Source organism: Triticum urartu, chromosome 1A (assembly GCF_056163025.1).
Source record: "Triticum urartu cultivar PI428250 chromosome 1A, HENAU_Tu73, whole genome shotgun sequence".
NCBI lineage: Eukaryota > Viridiplantae > Streptophyta > Magnoliopsida > Poales > Poaceae > Triticum > Triticum urartu.
The window spans coordinates 530,320,300-530,337,629 of NC_141873.1; the positions used below are offsets into that span (position 1 = coordinate 530,320,300).

The 17,330-nt window shown below is 46.2% G+C and overlaps 3 protein-coding genes across 3 annotated transcripts; 1 reads left to right on the forward strand and 2 right to left on the reverse strand.

Moving 5' to 3' along the window:
* The first annotated feature begins 391 nt into the window (after positions 1-391).
* LOC147992267 (heat stress transcription factor A-4d-like) lies at positions 392-2,692 on the forward strand. The gene is made up of 3 exons (XM_087528889.1): positions 392-563; positions 723-1,135; positions 1,408-2,692. The coding sequence occupies exons 2-3, from the start codon at positions 887-889 to the stop codon at positions 2,500-2,502; spliced, it is 1,344 nt and encodes a 447-aa protein (XP_087385015.1). The 5' UTR covers positions 392-563; positions 723-886; the 3' UTR covers positions 2,503-2,692.
* Positions 2,693-3,042: 350 nt separating this feature from the next.
* On the reverse strand, positions 3,043-8,030 carry LOC147992268 (serine/threonine protein kinase OSK1). Its single transcript, XM_087528891.1, has 11 exons — positions 7,872-8,030; positions 7,192-7,373; positions 5,816-6,000; positions 5,390-5,572; positions 5,148-5,279; positions 4,872-5,057; positions 4,566-4,655; positions 4,415-4,498; positions 4,182-4,310; positions 3,879-4,103; positions 3,043-3,505 (listed from the first exon to the last, which is right to left on the reverse strand). Exons 2-11 carry the CDS (start codon positions 7,364-7,366, stop codon positions 3,392-3,394), a joined length of 1,503 nt encoding a protein of 500 aa, XP_087385017.1. The 5' UTR covers positions 7,367-7,373; positions 7,872-8,030; the 3' UTR covers positions 3,043-3,391.
* A 3,076-nt stretch (positions 8,031-11,106) lies between these two features.
* On the reverse strand, positions 11,107-15,645 carry WDR55 (transducin family protein / WD-40 repeat family protein). Its single transcript, XM_048695473.2, has 15 exons — positions 15,456-15,645; positions 15,337-15,369; positions 14,748-14,812; positions 14,422-14,509; positions 14,255-14,327; positions 13,795-13,901; positions 13,371-13,413; positions 13,177-13,233; positions 12,998-13,074; positions 12,354-12,399; positions 12,224-12,270; positions 12,049-12,122; positions 11,915-11,970; positions 11,563-11,830; positions 11,107-11,462 (listed from the first exon to the last, which is right to left on the reverse strand). Exons 1-15 carry the CDS (start codon positions 15,548-15,550, stop codon positions 11,389-11,391), a joined length of 1,203 nt encoding a protein of 400 aa, XP_048551430.1. The 5' UTR covers positions 15,551-15,645; the 3' UTR covers positions 11,107-11,388.
* Between the last annotated feature and the right edge of the window lie 1,685 nt (positions 15,646-17,330).

A 17,330-nucleotide genomic window follows, 5' to 3' on the forward strand; every position in this document is an offset into this window, starting at 1 on the left:
CAAATGTGGTGAATTTTCTGACAGTGCGTGAACTCGCTTTTCTCCTTTCCCTCCTCCTTGAACTTGTTTCTGGAACTGTTGTATTTCCGTTCATCGCAATGGAAAGGGGTTAATGCCCGGTTCAAAAAGCTTGCCCACTGTGTCCAAATGATCAATCAACCGTGATCTATTCCGGTCGCCGCTCGCCGGACGAGTGGAATCGTGTGCGCGCTAGCTAGCTGGTCCGCTGACTCCGACGACCGGCTGCCGGTCCGCGTCTAGAAGCGGGACACGCCACGACGGCTGCGCCATGCGCTGCTCAGTCAAACGTCACATGCAACGACCAGCCCGTAAGCTGAGCGCAACCACACGTCCACGTCGCGCGACGACGGCCGCCCTATAAAAGGCCGCCCGCGTGCCACCTGCACCGGTGGCGCCGCCCGCCTTTTCCACCCCGATCCCTCCCTCTCTTCTACCTCCGGATCCGCCACCTCCACTACGTTGTTCTCCGGAATCCCGCCTCCTAAACATTTCTCCCGTCGGCCGGCCGGAAGGGAAGGACCTCGCCGGTGTCTTCGCCGCAGGTGCGCCGGAGTTCTCCCCCGTTTCTCTTGTCCCCTGTTTCTCGCCGGACGCCGGCAAAGTTGCCAAATTATTGACTGTTACTGCAGTTCAGCTTGCACCCTTCGCTTGTACGGCTACGCTTGCTTAACGGACTCTTTTGCTTCCGCCCGTGCTTGCAGAACAAGTCGATTAGATCGACGACAAGTCGCAGTCTTTGCCCACTTGGTGACCGAGAATTTTCCACCGCGTGCAGTTTGATTCATGTGAACAAAGAGCGGCACCGAATCGAATCGAATCCAATCCAGTTGAAGACTTTCTCGCCGAGCTGGGCCGATCGACGGACATGGACATGGACATGGACATGGAGGGGGGCTCGCAGTCGCAGCCGCAGGGCGCCTCGCTCTCGCCGGCGCCGTTCCTGATCAAGACCTACGAGATGGTGGAGGACCCGGCGACCAGCCGCGTGGTGTCGTGGGGCCCCGGCGGCGCCAGCTTCGTGGTGTGGAACCCGCCCGACTTCTCCCGGGACCTGCTGCCCAAGTACTTCAAGCACAACAACTTCTCTAGCTTCATCCGGCAGCTCAACACCTACGTGAGTTGATCCACTCCATCGCTTCAACCTCTTTTTCCGTTTCCAAAGTCCAATCGTTGCATACGGTTTGCTTCCGTTCATCCATGACGTTTTCACTACATGATTACGGATGTATAAAGACATATTTTAGAGTATAGATTCGTTCATTTTGCTTCGTATGTAGTCCGTATTGAAACCTCTAAAAAGACTTATATTTAGAAATGAAGGGAGTATATCTTGATAATTTTCTTGTGACGTACTGATTGTTGATTTCATTTGTTTGATCGTCTCAGGGTTTCCGGAAGATCGACCCGGAGCGATGGGAGTTCGCGAACGACGACTTCATCAGGGGGCACATGCACCTCCTGAAGAACATCCACCGGCGCAAGCCGGTGCACAGCCACTCGCCGCAGAACCAGGTGAACGGGCCGCTGGCGGAGTCGGAGAGGCGCGAGTACGAGGAGGAGATCAGCAGGCTCAAGCACGAGAACAGCGTGCTCGTGGCAGAGCTCCAGAGGCAGGCGCAGCAGCAGTGCGGTCTCAGCTGGCTGATGCAGTCGCTGGAGGAGCGGCTGCTGGCGATGGAGCAGCGGCAGGCGGACGTCGTGGCCTCCGTGCGTGACATCCAGCAGAGGAGACGGGGCGACGTTCATCCAGGGCAGCAGACCATGCTGGAACTGGAGCCGACAGACCATTTCAGCAAGAAGAGGAGGGTCCCGACGATCGGTTTCTTCGCCGAGGAGCCCGCCGCGGCGGCCGAGGAGCAGCGGGTGCCGCATCTGCGGGCGACTGGTGGTGAGACGCCGGGCATGGTCATGGTGAACGCCGAGCCTTTTGAGAAGATGGAGCTGGCCCTGGTCTCCATGGAGAAGCTCGTCCAGAGGGCGGGCAACTATGCGCCCTCTGAAGACATGTTCAGCGCTGCTACTGCTTCTGCTTCTGCTGCACCCAGCACTGATGATCCGGCTCATGCAGGTCTGCAGGAAGCACCAGTGGAGACCGGAGTAGATCTTCAGCCAACTTCACCGGAGCTAGCAGAGCCTCCGGGTTATGCTGTCCAGAGTCCAATGCTACTATTCCCAGAAATTCAAGAAGACAAGCGCAATACAACGGCCGAAGTCGACATGAGCTCCGAGGCCAGCACCACAGACACTTCGCAGGACGAGACGAACGCCGAGGCCGAGACTCCACATGAACAGGCCGTGGCGAACGATCTGTTCTGGGAGCGGTTTCTGACAGACACGCCGAAGCCGCTAGCCGTCGAGGATAGCCATGAATCCAAGGACGGTGTGAAGATGGGCCTAGACTGCTACTGGTTCGGTCACCGTAACAATGTCGACCAGATCACCGAGCAGATGGGGCACCTCGCTTCTGCACAGAAGACCTGATGGCTGGCCTACCATTTCCGCTCATGTATGGCCCATCCTTAAATTATAGTTTAGCCCGTCTCGCATGCCCTCATACTCTACAAGCATCTCCTTTCAGATATATTGTACGGTATATAGCTCCTCGTCACACACTGTGCACATTTGTAAATTATTAGTCGCCAAGATGCAATTTTGTAGTACAGTGCCCTGACTTGTCGTGTGTATGCTTTGTTCCTGCTAAAATAATCTCCCTGACGTTGTGCGGCTGTCTGGTTACCCGAGCAATCTAATTAACAAACTTGTATTGCGGCTGCCAAAACATATGCTTTGGAAGAAAAAAAATCATGCGTTGAAAGACGCAACTCAGCTTTTCTTACATGTGGTCACGGTATTCTAGAAGGGCAGCCTCCTTTTCTGACTTCTAACTCAAGTAGTCAGTTTACCATTTAGACCTACAGATTGCCTTGATTAAACTGTTATAAAATTACCACCTTAAAACATAAAACGGTGACACTCACTGAAGCTAAGATGGCTAGTGCAGATCAAGGTGAACAGTTCATGTCAACAGCACAAATTTTTCATCATAACAGCATGGGTCATTCTCAGGCCGGCATTATACTAGTAAAGAACAACAAGCCAAAAATGTTCGGCTAAATATAGGGCTACAAGCGTCATATAGCACCATTGGTGACAGGTGGACGACGGAACAGGGATGCCTCTAGCCCGCCACCTCTGGTTTAGTAAATAAGTCCTGAACCATCAGAATAAAACCACGTGGTTCTCTAGCGTCTACATACCCCAGGAGTAGATTCTACTGGAGGATTATGATAGTTATGTACACCTTGACTGTAACTTCGCACGTCGCAGGAAGCTGTGGGGCTTTGCAGTTGGGAAGTCACCATCTTCAGAATCAAAGGACTCTCAGCTGGGTTAGGAAGGCAGAACACAGGTCCAGAAAGAGGAGCTGTGGCCCACTGACCCTTTGCAAGTCGAGAAGATACTTCTCATCCCTTGTTTTGTAGAGCTGCAAAGAGCATAAGTGTATCAGCACCAAGCACATCCTCGGAGAATTAACTTTATGCAAGCAAAAAGAAGTGTGATATGGACGAAAAGAAGGTTGATTATGAACATGCGTGAATATGATACTACATCTGTAAACAAATATAAGACGTTAATCACTAAAGTTCTAATTGTTTACAGAGGGAGTAACAGTTCACGATTATATGGATCGGAGGGAGAAACAAAACTAATTTCACTGCTTAGCCATCACACAAAGAGTAGAAAAACATGTCAACGTTGAGGCTTATGCATTAGATTGTTCACGTAACCACATGGCAAATTTGCAAATCAGGACCAGCTCATAAACTGACAGCAGATGGTTAAGATTACGAGGGTACCTGAATTTCAAACTTCACGATGTGGGTCGATTTGTCACTGAGGCCATCAGCTTCAATTATAGCAGACTCCACACCGAAGCCATTGTTGTTATGCATCATAGTCTCAACAAAGCCAGGACTCCACCTGCACTTCATGTTATAGTGCCCAATCTTCTTCCAGCAAACATTTAGCTCTTGCAGAGCTTTAAGCACTTCAGTTATGATTTCTCGTGGATGCGCTCGAGACTGTCAAATATCATAAAGTAGGGGAATCTAAGGATTTCGGCTTCAGTTATAGCAAGATGAATTTCAAACCAAAATTACCTGAAGACCAAGAGCCCATTTCCTCTCAGCTGCAAAATGATGCCTCAAGCCAAACCCTGGAGAACCATACTGCCGAGCTTCAGATGCTGAACTTGGTGTTTCAGGTGAAACTTGGGAGAAAGATGAGTCCTGCAGATCACAGAAAGCACAGCCAATCAGTAGCAGTACGAGTACAAGAGCATTTGCAATCTACCGCACAAGCTATACGAATGAGAGAAAAACTCCCAACAAACCATTGACTCTTGATACTCAGCTCCAAGGTAGCCACTGGTTGTACGAAGCTTATTGTCCAAGAGTAAATAATATGCAACTGTCGCCTGCACACGTAGAATTTAGTAATTGTTCCATTAAGAACAACCAAAAAGAACAGAGTAACGCAAATACCTCATTTTGCAATCTCTTTTGAAGAGATTCAGTGAGCTGATTCTTGTCAAATCCCATTTTGATAACATCATTCAGAGTCTCATCATCAAGCTACAAAATCCATAGTGAAGTCAAAATTACTCCTGAACATGAATAAAGAAAGTGTAATAATGCAGAAAGGACTCCCATTTTGTACATAGATGAATACACAAAGATAAAGAAAAATAAATATATTCACTGCTGTTATAGAATGCCAAATAAGAGCAAAGGTTGCAAAAATCTTAAATATCCAAATATTCATGTTGATACACAGCATCATCAGCATACCTTTTTGACTTGTTGTGCAGTGTCTGGAGGAGGCACAGCCAAATAGCGTGGAAGTCTAGCTTTGAACCATGAATGTTCACGGATTTCGCGTATGGTAATCCTCTTCATAGGATCAACAACCAGCATTCTTGGGATCAAATCTCTTGCTAAAGGAGACAAGTGACTAGGAAGGGTGTATATTCCACCCTATAATGACAAAACAGATAACTTATTCACTGGATATCTAGATGAATGGTATAGCACATTTTCAGTAAACTGGAGAAGATAGTTGCCAACCTTTATTTTCTTAAAAAGGTTTGGTATGTTCTCATCATCAAATGGAAGAGTGCCACAAAGAAGGGCATACAGAATAACACCACAGCTCCAAACATCAACTTCAGGTCCAGCGTACAGTTTACCTGATATCACCTAAGTAAATGGAGAAAACATTGTCCAGTATCAGAATTGTGACACATTATCACAATATCAACATTTATTAACCCTGTGAAAGTGTAAAACAAGCTATTCTCGAGATATACCTCGGGCGCTGCATAATTTGGGCTACCACAACTAGTCTTCAGAAAGTGGCCGTCACGCATAACATTACTTAAGCCAAAATCTGCAATCTTAACATTACATTTCGAATCCAACAGAAGGTTCTCTGGCTTCAGATCACGGTGAACTACCATATTTCTATGGCAATATTCCACACCAGATATAATCTGTATGAAAGGTGAAACAAATAAATAGCCTACCATAAGCAGTGAATAATGTTTATACATATAATGATATTATGATAGAAGCAGACAAAAACAAAGTATCCACAGTGACAAATACGGTTAACAAACATGAGGTGTACTTTATATTAGCTTATGGTAACATACTGAATTTATAACTATAGAACAAATCAATAAAGGGCTTGACCCAATCTTTGCAATGAACTCTGGGAAGTGGAAGAAACGTACTTGCTGGAAAAAGCGACGAGCTTCTTCCTCTTGTAATCTTCCCTTCTCAACAATGTAATCAAATAACTCTCCAGATTTAACATACTCCATAACAACATAAATATCCGCTGGGGTATCTATGACCTCATAAAGCCGTATGATATGAGGATGCATAAATAACCTCAGTATCTTGATTTCTCTTTTCACTGTAAATTAGCACAAAAAGAAACTGAGAATTGAGCAAAGTGCAAAACAACAAAAGTGGCAAGAGTACAAGTATATGTAAATCAGCAAAGTAACAAACAGCGACTTTTAATGTAAAAAAAATCAACAAGCTATTGATGGCCAATTGTGATATTTATACTAAATGCATCAGCCAACAGAAATTTGCAAGTTGATTACTAAAGCATCATACGCTTCTAACACAAATAAGGATGAATAGTTTGAGAGGTTGTTTTTTCTACCTTACACTAGAAACATGCAAATCGAACAATGTAATCAACCAACTCTCCAGATTTAACATACGGAGTCCATCACTAGCTCGTAGCTCGAGAGCCTAATGAGCGATCGCTAGCTCAGCTCGTTAAGCTCGTAGCTCACTTCTTAATGAACAGAGCCAATTGTTGATTTCAGCTCGTTAAACTTAACAAGTTTCACGAGACCTCAACACAACACATATTATTTTCTTAGGTGATAAAATTTTGCGAGACCTCAATCCATCTATTCAATCAAATCAACCTAACATAGCCCATAGGAGACAGCAAGCTAGGGCACCTCCTCCTGTAGTCACCATATTCCTTCATAAAAATCACACCCTCACTCTCAACATGTAGGTCGTAACACATCGTAGTCTGTTAATGAGCGCTCACGAACACTCACGAGCTAAACAAGCCAAGCAGCTCGTTAATCCACCCCTCCATAGCAACATAAATATCCGCTGGGGTATCTATGACCTCATAATACCGTATCATGTGAGGATGCATAAATAATCTTAGTATATCGATTTCTCTTTTTGCTGTAAATTAGCAAAATAAAAACTGAGATTTGACAAAGTACGAAACAACAAAGTGGGAATAGTAAGAGTATATGTTGATCAGCAAAGTGACAGAAAGGAACTTTTAACATAACAAATTCAAGAAACTATGGATGGACAATTATCATACTTATACTAGATATCCACAACAGACAGTAGAAAACTTGCAAGTTGATTGCTAAAGCATCACAGGCTAATAACAGAAATAAGGATGAAGTGTTTAACAGTTTCTACTTTCCACGTTAGAGCAGAAACATGCAAATGGACCTGGGCTGTGCTTTTCTCAATGGGCGCAAATCTACATGCACTCTACGAACTTCAGAAACAGAAACAAGCTTTCTGAACAGAGTGAGCGATCGCAGACCTTTCTCTTCCATCTCCATGCTCTTGATCTTACGGCGATTGAGGATCTTGATTGCGACCTTGTGGCCCGTAATTATATGCTCGGCAATCTTCACCTTACCAAAGGACCCGATGCCAAGGGTTTTGCCGATCCGGTAGCCGGCCAGGGGGTTGGCATCTCTGCCTGCTGCATCCATCGTCGACCTAGATCACAGCCAAGCGATTCAGTGGCAAAGCAAAAGAGGAATTAAAAGCTACAGTATTATCATCAGCTCAGGGGTGGCAAAGCTACGGTCGGATCTAGACATGCGTGGTCGCTACACTTGGTGCGACAGAGACGGAAGCTACGCTCGATCTGTGGATTCCGCGCGGAAACGAGAAGTGGGAGCTCGCTCGGGTCGCTTGCCGGTTCCTCGCGTCATTTCCCCGACGAAAAACAATCCGGCGCGATTGGACTAGCGAGATTGCGGCGCGGGCGCACGCGCACGCACACAAGGGAGGGCGCGGGCAACCGGATCTGGGGGGAGGGGGAAGCGCGGCGGCACGAATGAAGCAGCTTGGATCGGCGAGCTGCTGGCCAGGCGCGGGGCGGGGCGGGGGTTGACGGGCCCGGTTTGCCCCAGACGGACGGCTGGATTCGGCGGCGGCCGCCGTAGGGGAGGGCAGAAGAAGGGGTAGAGAGGGGATGCGGCGGGGGCTGACCTGACGGGGGCGGGCGGGCGGCTGCGTGATGGAGCTCTCGCCCAAGGGCGCAGGCGGCGGTGCGGCGACGGGTGGGGTGCGGCGGGGCGCGGCCGGGAGGATCGAATCGGGGGATCGCAGATGCGCCTGTCACGGGGTGGACGGGGAGGAGGAGGGGGGAGGGGAAGCGGAGGCTGGGGGATTCACGTCTAGGGCGCGTGGGGCCCACTGTCCACGGGCTCGTGGCGCGCGGAGATTCGCGTGCGCCGGAGGCGTGCACGTTCGGTGCGGCAAATCGGTTGAGCGAGAGCGAGACCGAGACGGAGGGTGGGGAGCTCGCTCGCGTTCACCTCGTGGGCGTTTGTGACGCGGACTCCTCTCCGTGGGTGAGCTTTTCACCTGGACGGGCCGCGGCCGATTTGGGTGTTTTCACCTTTTTGTAAACTTTAGCGGGATCTGACTTTTTTGCTGCCGCCAGCCCCCCGGCAATAGGTGTAACGACATGCACCGACGGCCGTTACTGTCCACTTACGTGGCAAAGGACCTACCACCGTAGTCTCCAACGATAGGGTACATCTTCCTATCGCCCAGGTCCCCGACGGTAGGGTCCTGTCGTGGATAAGGTGGTGGGGGTGGGGGATGTGCTCTCCCACCCAACCATCCACTCCCCATTCTCCTTCACTCGTCTGAGCTCAAGCCCTTTCCCCCTCTCTTCCTCACTCAAGGGCCTCCCAAATCTCTCTCATTTGCAAGGTACCTCTCTCACTTCTCATTTTAATTGGTTGGAATCATGTTTTTAGGTTGGATTGCTCACATTGTTTTCAAACCCTAGTTCATGATTGTGTCGTGGTGAAATAAATTTATGTGATGCATTTAGGGTTACGTGTTGTGTTTACACTATGTATTGTGTGCCTAGCATTGTTGGTAGTAGCTCAATCTAGTCCTAGGGTTAGTGATTTTGTTAGGTCTTGGGTGTTAGGGTTGGGGTTAGTGTAATGATTAGGGTTAAGGTTTTGCCTTTGATGACCGTTATAGCTACCCATCGAATTGTAGGATGGGACCATTGTCCGGTTTCATGAATTTTTCTTTCATGGACCTTCCACGGGCAACCTTCTCTGTCACATTTGATGGTGTAGCACATATTTTGGTTGGATTGACCAACAACATACGGCCGATGATTCCTAATGGCGTTGTCACTCAACCATATCTTGAACTTTTGCAAGCACCCAAACTTGATGCATTTTTTCAAATGAGCATTCTCGTCCTCATCCTTGGGCCTTGGATCACCGACCTTCCGGCAAGGTGATGGTTCAACGAACCTCAATCTCATGCCACCATCAACAACGGCCTTGTCGCAAGACTAAGATCACTAAACAATTAGGGTCCTCTTTCCTTACCATTCACCATCTTGAAGATTTGATTTTCTTGCGCCGTGAACCCATCCTCGTCCAACTCTTCCTCCGGACCCTCGTCATCCGGGTCATACCTACACATACGGCTATAAGGGAGGTTACGGTCCATGTCTTGTTGGTACACAATGACATCAAGTCACTAATGGGATGGTAATGAATCTCTTCTTCTTCTGCGTAAGCATCATCTTGAGCAATAGCATGATCATCAACACTAGCAATACCATCTTCATCAACATAAGGAATAGCATCATCATCAACACGAGCAATAGGATCACCTCAAACTATTATGGCTCTATCATTGATGTCGTCTTCATTTGGTTGGCTACTTGGTGGTTGGCTAGAAGATTTGTGGACATACACCTCGACACTACCATCATGTATTGGGGAGGACACATTATGGTTCAAGTTGAGTTGTAGGCGAGGAACTTCAAACTTAGTGGCAAATAATTCAAGTGACTTGTCTTGTGATCACTCAATTTTATTCTTGTACACATTCCAATGCAAAATCGGAGGTGATGGGCATACTCTTTAATAGTGACTTTACTCCCACTCCAAGCTCCGCCTCATCAAATGGGTTAATCCAATGTAAGATGCTTCTCACTTTCACTACAACATCCTCATAGCTTGGGCTTGTGTCAAAAACCAAGGGCTCTTCCCCTTCATCGTCATTTCATTCAGAAATGCCGCCTTGTCCAAGTAATGCACATTAACGAGTCTATCCATCTAAGAACAATGGAAAGAAATCAAGTCATCCATGGGCCGAACAATTCATATGGATGAATTACCCACACTATGCATATAATGGAAACAAACTTGTATGCATTGCATTCAAATAACAAGATAAACATGGTTAAATTAAATCCATAGCCTTAACCCTAACCCTTCCCTAACATAACAACTAACCCTAGCACAAGATCTTGCTAACCCCAACAATGGTAGGCACACAATACATAGTCAAAGCACAAACATAACCCTAAATGCGTCATATTCATTGATTTCACCACAACAAGAGCAAGAACTAGGGGTTTGCAATCGTGCGAGCAATGCAACTAAAAATAGGTGATTCCAACCAACCAAAAGAAGGGGGGTGTGAGAGGTAGCTTGGGTGATGCAAATGCTCCAAATCCACCGGACAAATCTCTATCAATGGAGAGGGATTTAGTGGGTGCTTTGGTGGGGAAAAGAGGGGGGGGGGGGGAGGGGGGGAGCTTTGAGGGGAAGGAGATTGGGGGTGAATGGGTGGATAGTGGAGCCTACCCATTCACCTCAACACCTTATCCACTACACAGACCTACTGCCGGGATGCTTGGTGGTAAGCTCGATCACCATACCGCCTGGGTCCTTGGCGGTAGGCCCCTTTGCCACGTTAGCTGGCGTTAACGACCATTACCCTACTGCCTGGGGGTGTGACGGTAGGATGTGATACCTTATCGCTGGGTCAGATGGCGGCAGAGAAAATGATCAAATCCTGATTTATTTTTTTTGCAACCAGGGTCAGATTCTGCTAAAGTTTGACAACGGGGTCAGAACACCAAATTTGACCACGGTCGCCGTTGCACCCACACCGGCACCGGCACGTCGGGTCGTCACTGTTCGTTGGTGGGGCGGCACGGGGGGAACAGTGCGGCATGGGCTCGAATGAAACCGACTGACGCGTGAGTGCACGCAAAAGTACATAGCTCTTTCTTTAAAACGGGACAGGCCTACCTGCGGCCGGCTACGCACATACCGTAGACTATCTTTGCCGCTTATGCTAGCCACGCCGTGACTTCGCGAAAGCTACGCGTGCAAGCTGGTTTCCTCGTTCGCTCTTGCCTGAGAACCCGAGACAAAACAAGACAGAATAAGATACGGCCGCACGCACGCGAAATGATAAAACATTCAGAGAACAAGGCAGGACACAACTTGTTGCGACAATAAAAGATACTACTACACGTATGCTTCACTTCAGGGGGCCATCTGCAGCCGCAAATACACGTTACTATGATAGCCAAGTTCACACACCTCACGCCTATAAATAAACTAAAACATTCCTCCTACAACCCGATATACTGAGACAACATCAAAACTGCTCGCTGGCACAAGTTAAGATCTCAAGGGCGGCCTCTTGTCCTCGCCTGGGCAGGCTACAGATCTGCAAAGAAGTCCGGCGCGAACCCGTCCAGCCTCTTGCCCTTGCCTTTCTTCTTGCTCCTCGACACTGTCCAACACGACGGCACAAGCAAGGGCAACCATTATCAGAGACCCTAAATAGCAACGGCGCGTCGATTGCTTCGATGCAGGGCAGGCATAGGTCTTACCGTTGGAAGAGCTTGGCTCCATGTCCACGTCCATCCCGTCGTCGTCGCTGTCAGCTTCAGTCGGCTGGTTGTGGTTGACAGCGGCAGCATTGGCTGCAGGCAACTCGTCGTGCTGACCAGCGGCGGCGTTGGCTTCAGGCAATTCGTCGTGGTGGATGGCCGCGTTGGCTTCAGGCAACTCGTCGTCATGGACGGCTGCGTTGGCTTCGGGCATGTCGTTCTGGTGATTTAACTGTGGACCGCCCAGGAGTTCCTCCATGTCCCAGAGCTGCATAAAACAGGGCACCTGGTTAGATCACTGCTAGTACTACATGGATAGCGGGGAAGGGCTGAGGGGGAGAGGGGTCGTCACCTTTATCATTTTGTCATGTGAAATGCTGCCTAGGTACTTCCTATCGTGCGAGAAACCTGCGGAACAGAGATACTAGTTGAGAACTTGGCACTCCTTGGAGTAACTTTTACCGAGAAATGACGGAGTGAACGTACCAAGCGCCTCGATTGGAAATTCTGAATGCTCAGCTAGCGGCTGTATTATCTGATTCGGTAAGATACCCACTAACCTGAATGCGACGAGAATATGGAGGGCATGATAAAATAACAAAGAGGACTACTAAACAGGCGACAGAAGTAGGTCATAAAGGCACCATGGTAAATTTCAAACCTGATCACACCGTCTGCTGCAGCAGATATCAGAGTTTCTTCATCCAGCTAAAACACCAAATATACTATATTAAATGATGATTAGACAGAGGAAAAGAAGGCAGAAATAAAAAAAAGGCATTAATTCTAACCTTCAGCAAGTTATCAACAGACTGTGCGTGCCCCAGAAAACGGTCACTAGCCACAAAAGTATATGTTAGTACACAACTACAGACAAAATCACTTGCAGACTTACTTGGTCTACCATCACAGAAATTGAAAGAGGCAAACTGGTTTAAGCTGTAACATGTTCAAATTACTCTGCTTATCACATGTGAAGATTCTTCTCAGGCCTTATCGGTGATAATAAAGCAACATGAGCCTTAACAGCCAATAACATTGTAGGAATTGATTACATGTGAGATAATACTGACTAAAGCCTGATATCTACCAAAAATGGCTAATGTTATTGTTTAACCATGAGAAAAGAGAAATATCACTAACAAACATAATGTTTACTAATGTACATTACAGAGGATACAGCTATATACAACTAAAAAGGATAACAGCAGTTGTATGGCTAGCATTTAAAATGAAAACAGAGAACTAGAGAAAATAAGGTGTGTTTTCATGGGTGCCCTTCGGAATATAATCCATGGTAGGTGGATAGCTATTGGGTACATCTTTCTTTACATTTTACAATAGCAACCACTCGATAAATAAATTACAGTATATGACGTAAATCAAAGGATGCATTATATTTCTGCTCCTGGTGCAGTCATGAAAACACATTTACCTGCAGTCCTTAAAATGTCCCCACGAATACAACAATAGAGCTCCACTTGGAGTTCCGCAAACAACTTTTTGGCCATTCTGACAATTGCAAAGAATAAAGTTTTGTTCAGTAACCATGAAATTATGGATGAAGGGTGTGAAACTGTGAGTAAGTGAAAGTTGTTAAACAAAGGCAATTACCTTCATTACCACCACAGATAGGAGTTCATCTTCTGAAAATTCAGATTGTGACTTTACCTATTAGCAGATTAGGCATGACCATGGTTATTAAGATTAAAGGTACTCATAGTGTGGAAGTTCTTAAAAGCAAACATAGAGTAAGGGTTTATATAATACACAGGGATGAGATTTGATGTATTGGAAAGGCAACTCACTCTGTTACCCCGGAGATTGTTCACAGATAAAGTTCCATCACCACTGCAAATAACAAGATAAAATTTAACATTGATTACCATAATGCCAAGGCAAAAAAAAACTATCCAAAACTTTGAACAGGTAGAACTGCCCAAAAAATGGAACTTCAAGGATTCACAAAACATTGGCCTCATACATATATCATCATTCATGTACTAAATAACAGTGTTGTTCTGCATCAGTGATGTAAACTAAGAAGTGAAATGGCTGCGGCCTCTCCATGATGCCGAATGGTCTATGAGAAAGAGAGATTGGTAGACCCTGTTGCCATGGAAACACTAAGTTTGTGCTTGCATACAAATAGGCCACTCATTCCTATGAAATAATGCTCAACTATATAACACTGGTACAGCAATAAAATTTGCAGGAATGCAAATTAAGTACCTTGTAGCCAATATTTGATTTGAGCCAGCTACATAGGTCATATCTGATATGTAATCTTCATGGCGGTGAAAAGTGTTGCAGCAAGATCGTTGCCGAGTATCCCACACCTAAAATTGAAGAAGTATTTTAAACTGACAGTATCAAAGAGATTGTGTTACTACTATTGAAAAAGATAAGAGCTAGAAACATGGAAAAACTATCAAGTGTCGGCTTGTAAGTGTAGCTGTGCCAGTCCAAAACATATGCAAGTGGTCATTAAATAATGATAGCTATTATGATTATTATCAACCAAGCATAGGCGATTAGGTACTTAGAACAGGTCTGCATGGATAAATAAGATGGGGTGTAATTATATTATGTACTCCCATAAATGTACAGGTAGTAATAATCAACGGTGAAACTGGCCTACGTTTGAAAGCAATACAGCTGGAGGCAGTCAAACCGATACAATATTAAATACCTTAATGTAACCGTCATCATCGCCTGAAGCAACTGTAGTTTCAGTAAGACACACAAGGCGGTTTATGGCGTCACTGAAAATATCAACAAGAATATGAAATGAGGAAACATAGATATTTAGTTCCACAATAAAATTAATAGCAGCACTGATAACTGACAAAAACTTACTCATGTGCATTATCCAAACGGGCAATGACTTTGCCTGTTTCCACATCAGAAGCGACAATCGACATATCAGCAGATCCTGTCAGAATCGCTGCAACAAGCCACAACATGAACCAACAGGACCTGGTTAGAGTATCTCACAAGATGATCGGATGTGTTTTACCCTCAAATATGGGTTGTGACTGCCAATGCCAGCATAAAGCGACTAATGTTTTAGCACCATGCTTACGAAAATAAAAACAGCTGGTGAAATATCAAAATCACAGATAAAATGTAGGGCAGTTGATTGGCAAGCTGGGAGGTACTGGCATTAATAAGGGAGTCATTACCAGTTCCTGAGTCCACAAAACGAACAGCCCTACAAGAGTCCTTGTGAGGTTTTGCCACGAACAACCTTAAAAACATAGCAAGAGGACGCTTTCATCAATCTCTGTCGATATGAAAACTACAGAGTACATAATAATTGTAATAACACAAAGACAGCTCCAGCATCAAACAGAAAGCATACCCATCAAACAGAAGTGTATACACCATTATTCACAGAGTCAGTGAGGCACTTAAATTGTGAGCTCACATACACCCATCCAACCAAAATGCCCACACGGCGACCCACAAATCAAGCTTTGCTAAACATACTATCATGGATTGCAAAACCAGGCAGAGAATTTATTACACGAAAACCCACAAAAATAGAATTAAATCCTACACGAACTCTGCATTAACCACATGAACCTTTCCACCTCGTGCACTCAGCATACAACAAATGAAACCTCTACGGCTCCAAACGTAAGTAAGCAAGAACAGCAACTAGCAATCACAGACCGGAAGCAGTGATAGTAGTGGTACTGTGAAACAACAGCATCTAGCAACATAGTACAAAATTAACCGAGCACGAGGAGCAGGGGGCACCGTGAGTACCTCTCCAGCGGCAAACCGTCGGCGTAGCGGAACCTGCGAGGGGCAGCGAGAATTAGAAACCGGTTACATCCTCGGAAGGGGAGCGAGAAATTACTGAGGGCGCTGGAGGCGGCGCGCACATGTGGAGCTCGCCGGTGATGAGGGAGGTGGCGACGAGGGGCGCGGAGGGGTGGAAGGAGAGGTCGAAGGGCGTCTCCTCGTGGAGGGCCTCCATCGCGGGCGGTGGGCGGCGGGCGGCGGCGAAGCGGCTGGGGGAGAAGAGCGGGGGAGGTTTAGGAGCCTGGCTAGGGCCGTCGGGTGAAATCGCGTGGAGGTGTCGTGGCTGGGTCGGACACTCGTAAATGGGCTCCGGGCTGGGATGGATTTGTTGGTGAGATGGGCGTAGCCGAATGGGAAAAGATGGCCCGAAAGCCTTATCGGTTCCCCTCTTTCTTTTTCGGAAAACGTTTAAATCAAGTCGGATGATAACTCTCTCCCGTAAGCGAGAGCAACTAGTTAACGAGCGCTCCTTCGGGAGCCTCGCAACGATCAGCGCCAGTTGGCGCGCTTTCAGCCATTTGCCACGTGTCGCGCTCTGGACGCTCCCTTCGGATTTTGTTTTTTTATTTTTCCGCACGTGTTTTCGGCTTTTTAAACGGTTTTTTCTGAATTTTTTCGACGTTTTGGTTTTCTCCCAGTCTTTCTTAGCTTTTCGATTAAAAAATTTTTGCGCAAAAAAACTCGTTTTCTTTTTTTCCTTTCGCGAAAGTTACGGTTTTTTTTCCGCGAGAGGCACGGTTGTGCTTTAGCAAGAGTCACGGCCGTGCCTTTCGGAAACGAAAAAAAACGCGTTTTTTCTTTTTTTTTCTTTCGGGAGAGTCACGGTTTTGCTTCCGCGAGAGGCACGGTTGTACTTTCGCGAGAGTCACGGCCGTGCCTCTCGGAAAGGGAAAAACAAAACGTGTTTTTTGTTTTTTTTTTTCCGGGAGAGTCACGGTTTTGCTTCCGCGAAAGTCACGACCGTGCCTCTCGGAAAGGAAAAAAATATGTGTTTTCTGGTTTTTTTTCTTTCGCGAGAGTCACGGTTTTGCTTTCGCGAGAGACACGGTTGTGCTTTTGCGAGAGTCACGGCCGTGCCTCTCGGAAACGGAAAAAAAACATGTTTTCTGTTTTTTTTACTTCCACGAGAGTCACGGTTTTGCTTCCACGAGAGGTACGGTTGTGATTTCGCGAGAGGCACGGATGTGGCTCTTTCGGAAAGGAAAAAAACCATGCTTTCGGTCCGGTTTTTTCGCCCGGCTTTTTTCATCTGATTTTTTGTAAAAAAAAAATCGTCAAAACCTATCAACATGGGATCTAGTTTTGAAGATCTCGACGCGAGGAATTCAATGGTGAAAACAGTTCGAGATTTGGACGCACGGTTTAAGAGATAAAACATTTTGAATAAACGGATCTATAAAAAAAGGGAAAACTCCCAGGTTGCGACAAGTGGCACGCTGCATGTGCGCCATTTGTCAAAAGTGGAGTGCTCTTTGCAACGAGTACCCCTTAATTAGTGATTTCGATGAAAAGGCCAGGCGGGATTTTCTTCCCCACCACCACAAATGAGAATATGTAATAAGCCCTGTCTTCCTCGCCCGCCTGGCCCGCTGCCGGCAACGGCGAGCCTCCCTCTTTTCCTCCGCATTCTTCAAGAATTGGAGATATTAATAATAATGAGAGTTTATATATGAACATAAAGATGTTCATGTACCTTGAATTAATGACCATATGTTAAAAGTAATGTTTGTCGCCTATTATAAAAAAATCACTACGTATGGAGAAGGAATCATACATATTAAGAACTTCTTGAATTTTAGAAAATAACCACGTAAATGATTTTTTCCTCATATTTAAAAATTGTTGACAGTACATACAACAAAAAAGATCATATAACTTAGAAAATTCATTACATTTGAGGAAAGTTATTTTTTTGTTAGAATAAATATTCATGTCATTTTGAGAAGCAACAACAT

Excerpts from the sequence above, each read along its gene's own strand:
- LOC147992267 (XM_087528889.1), top strand. The coding sequence starts at position 887 with ATGGACATGGACATGGACATGGAGGGGGGCTCGCAGTCGCAGCCGCAG. Across the intron at positions 1,136-1,407 it reads TCCGGCAGCTCAACACCTAC|GGTTTCCGGAAGATCGACCC; the intron begins GTGAGTTGATCC and ends TGATCGTCTCAG.
- LOC147992268 (XM_087528891.1), bottom strand. The coding sequence starts at position 7,366 with ATGGATGCAGCAGGCAGAGATGCCAACCCCCTGGCCGGCTACCGGATC. Across the intron at positions 6,001-7,191 it reads CATGGAGATGGAAGAGAAAG|TGAAAAGAGAAATCAAGATA; the intron begins GTCTGCGATCGC and ends GCTAATTTACAG. Across the intron at positions 4,656-4,871 it reads CTGCACAACAAGTCAAAAAG|CTTGATGATGAGACTCTGAA; the intron begins GTATGCTGATGA and ends TGGATTTTGTAG.
- WDR55 (XM_048695473.2), bottom strand. The coding sequence starts at position 15,550 with ATGGAGGCCCTCCACGAGGAGACGCCCTTCGACCTCTCCTTCCACCCC. Across the intron at positions 15,370-15,455 it reads ATCACCGGCGAGCTCCACAT|GTTCCGCTACGCCGACGGTT; the intron begins GTGCGCGCCGCC and ends TGCCCCTCGCAG. Across the intron at positions 14,328-14,421 it reads CGTTTGGATAATGCACATGA|TGACGCCATAAACCGCCTTG; the intron begins GTAAGTTTTTGT and ends TGATATTTTCAG.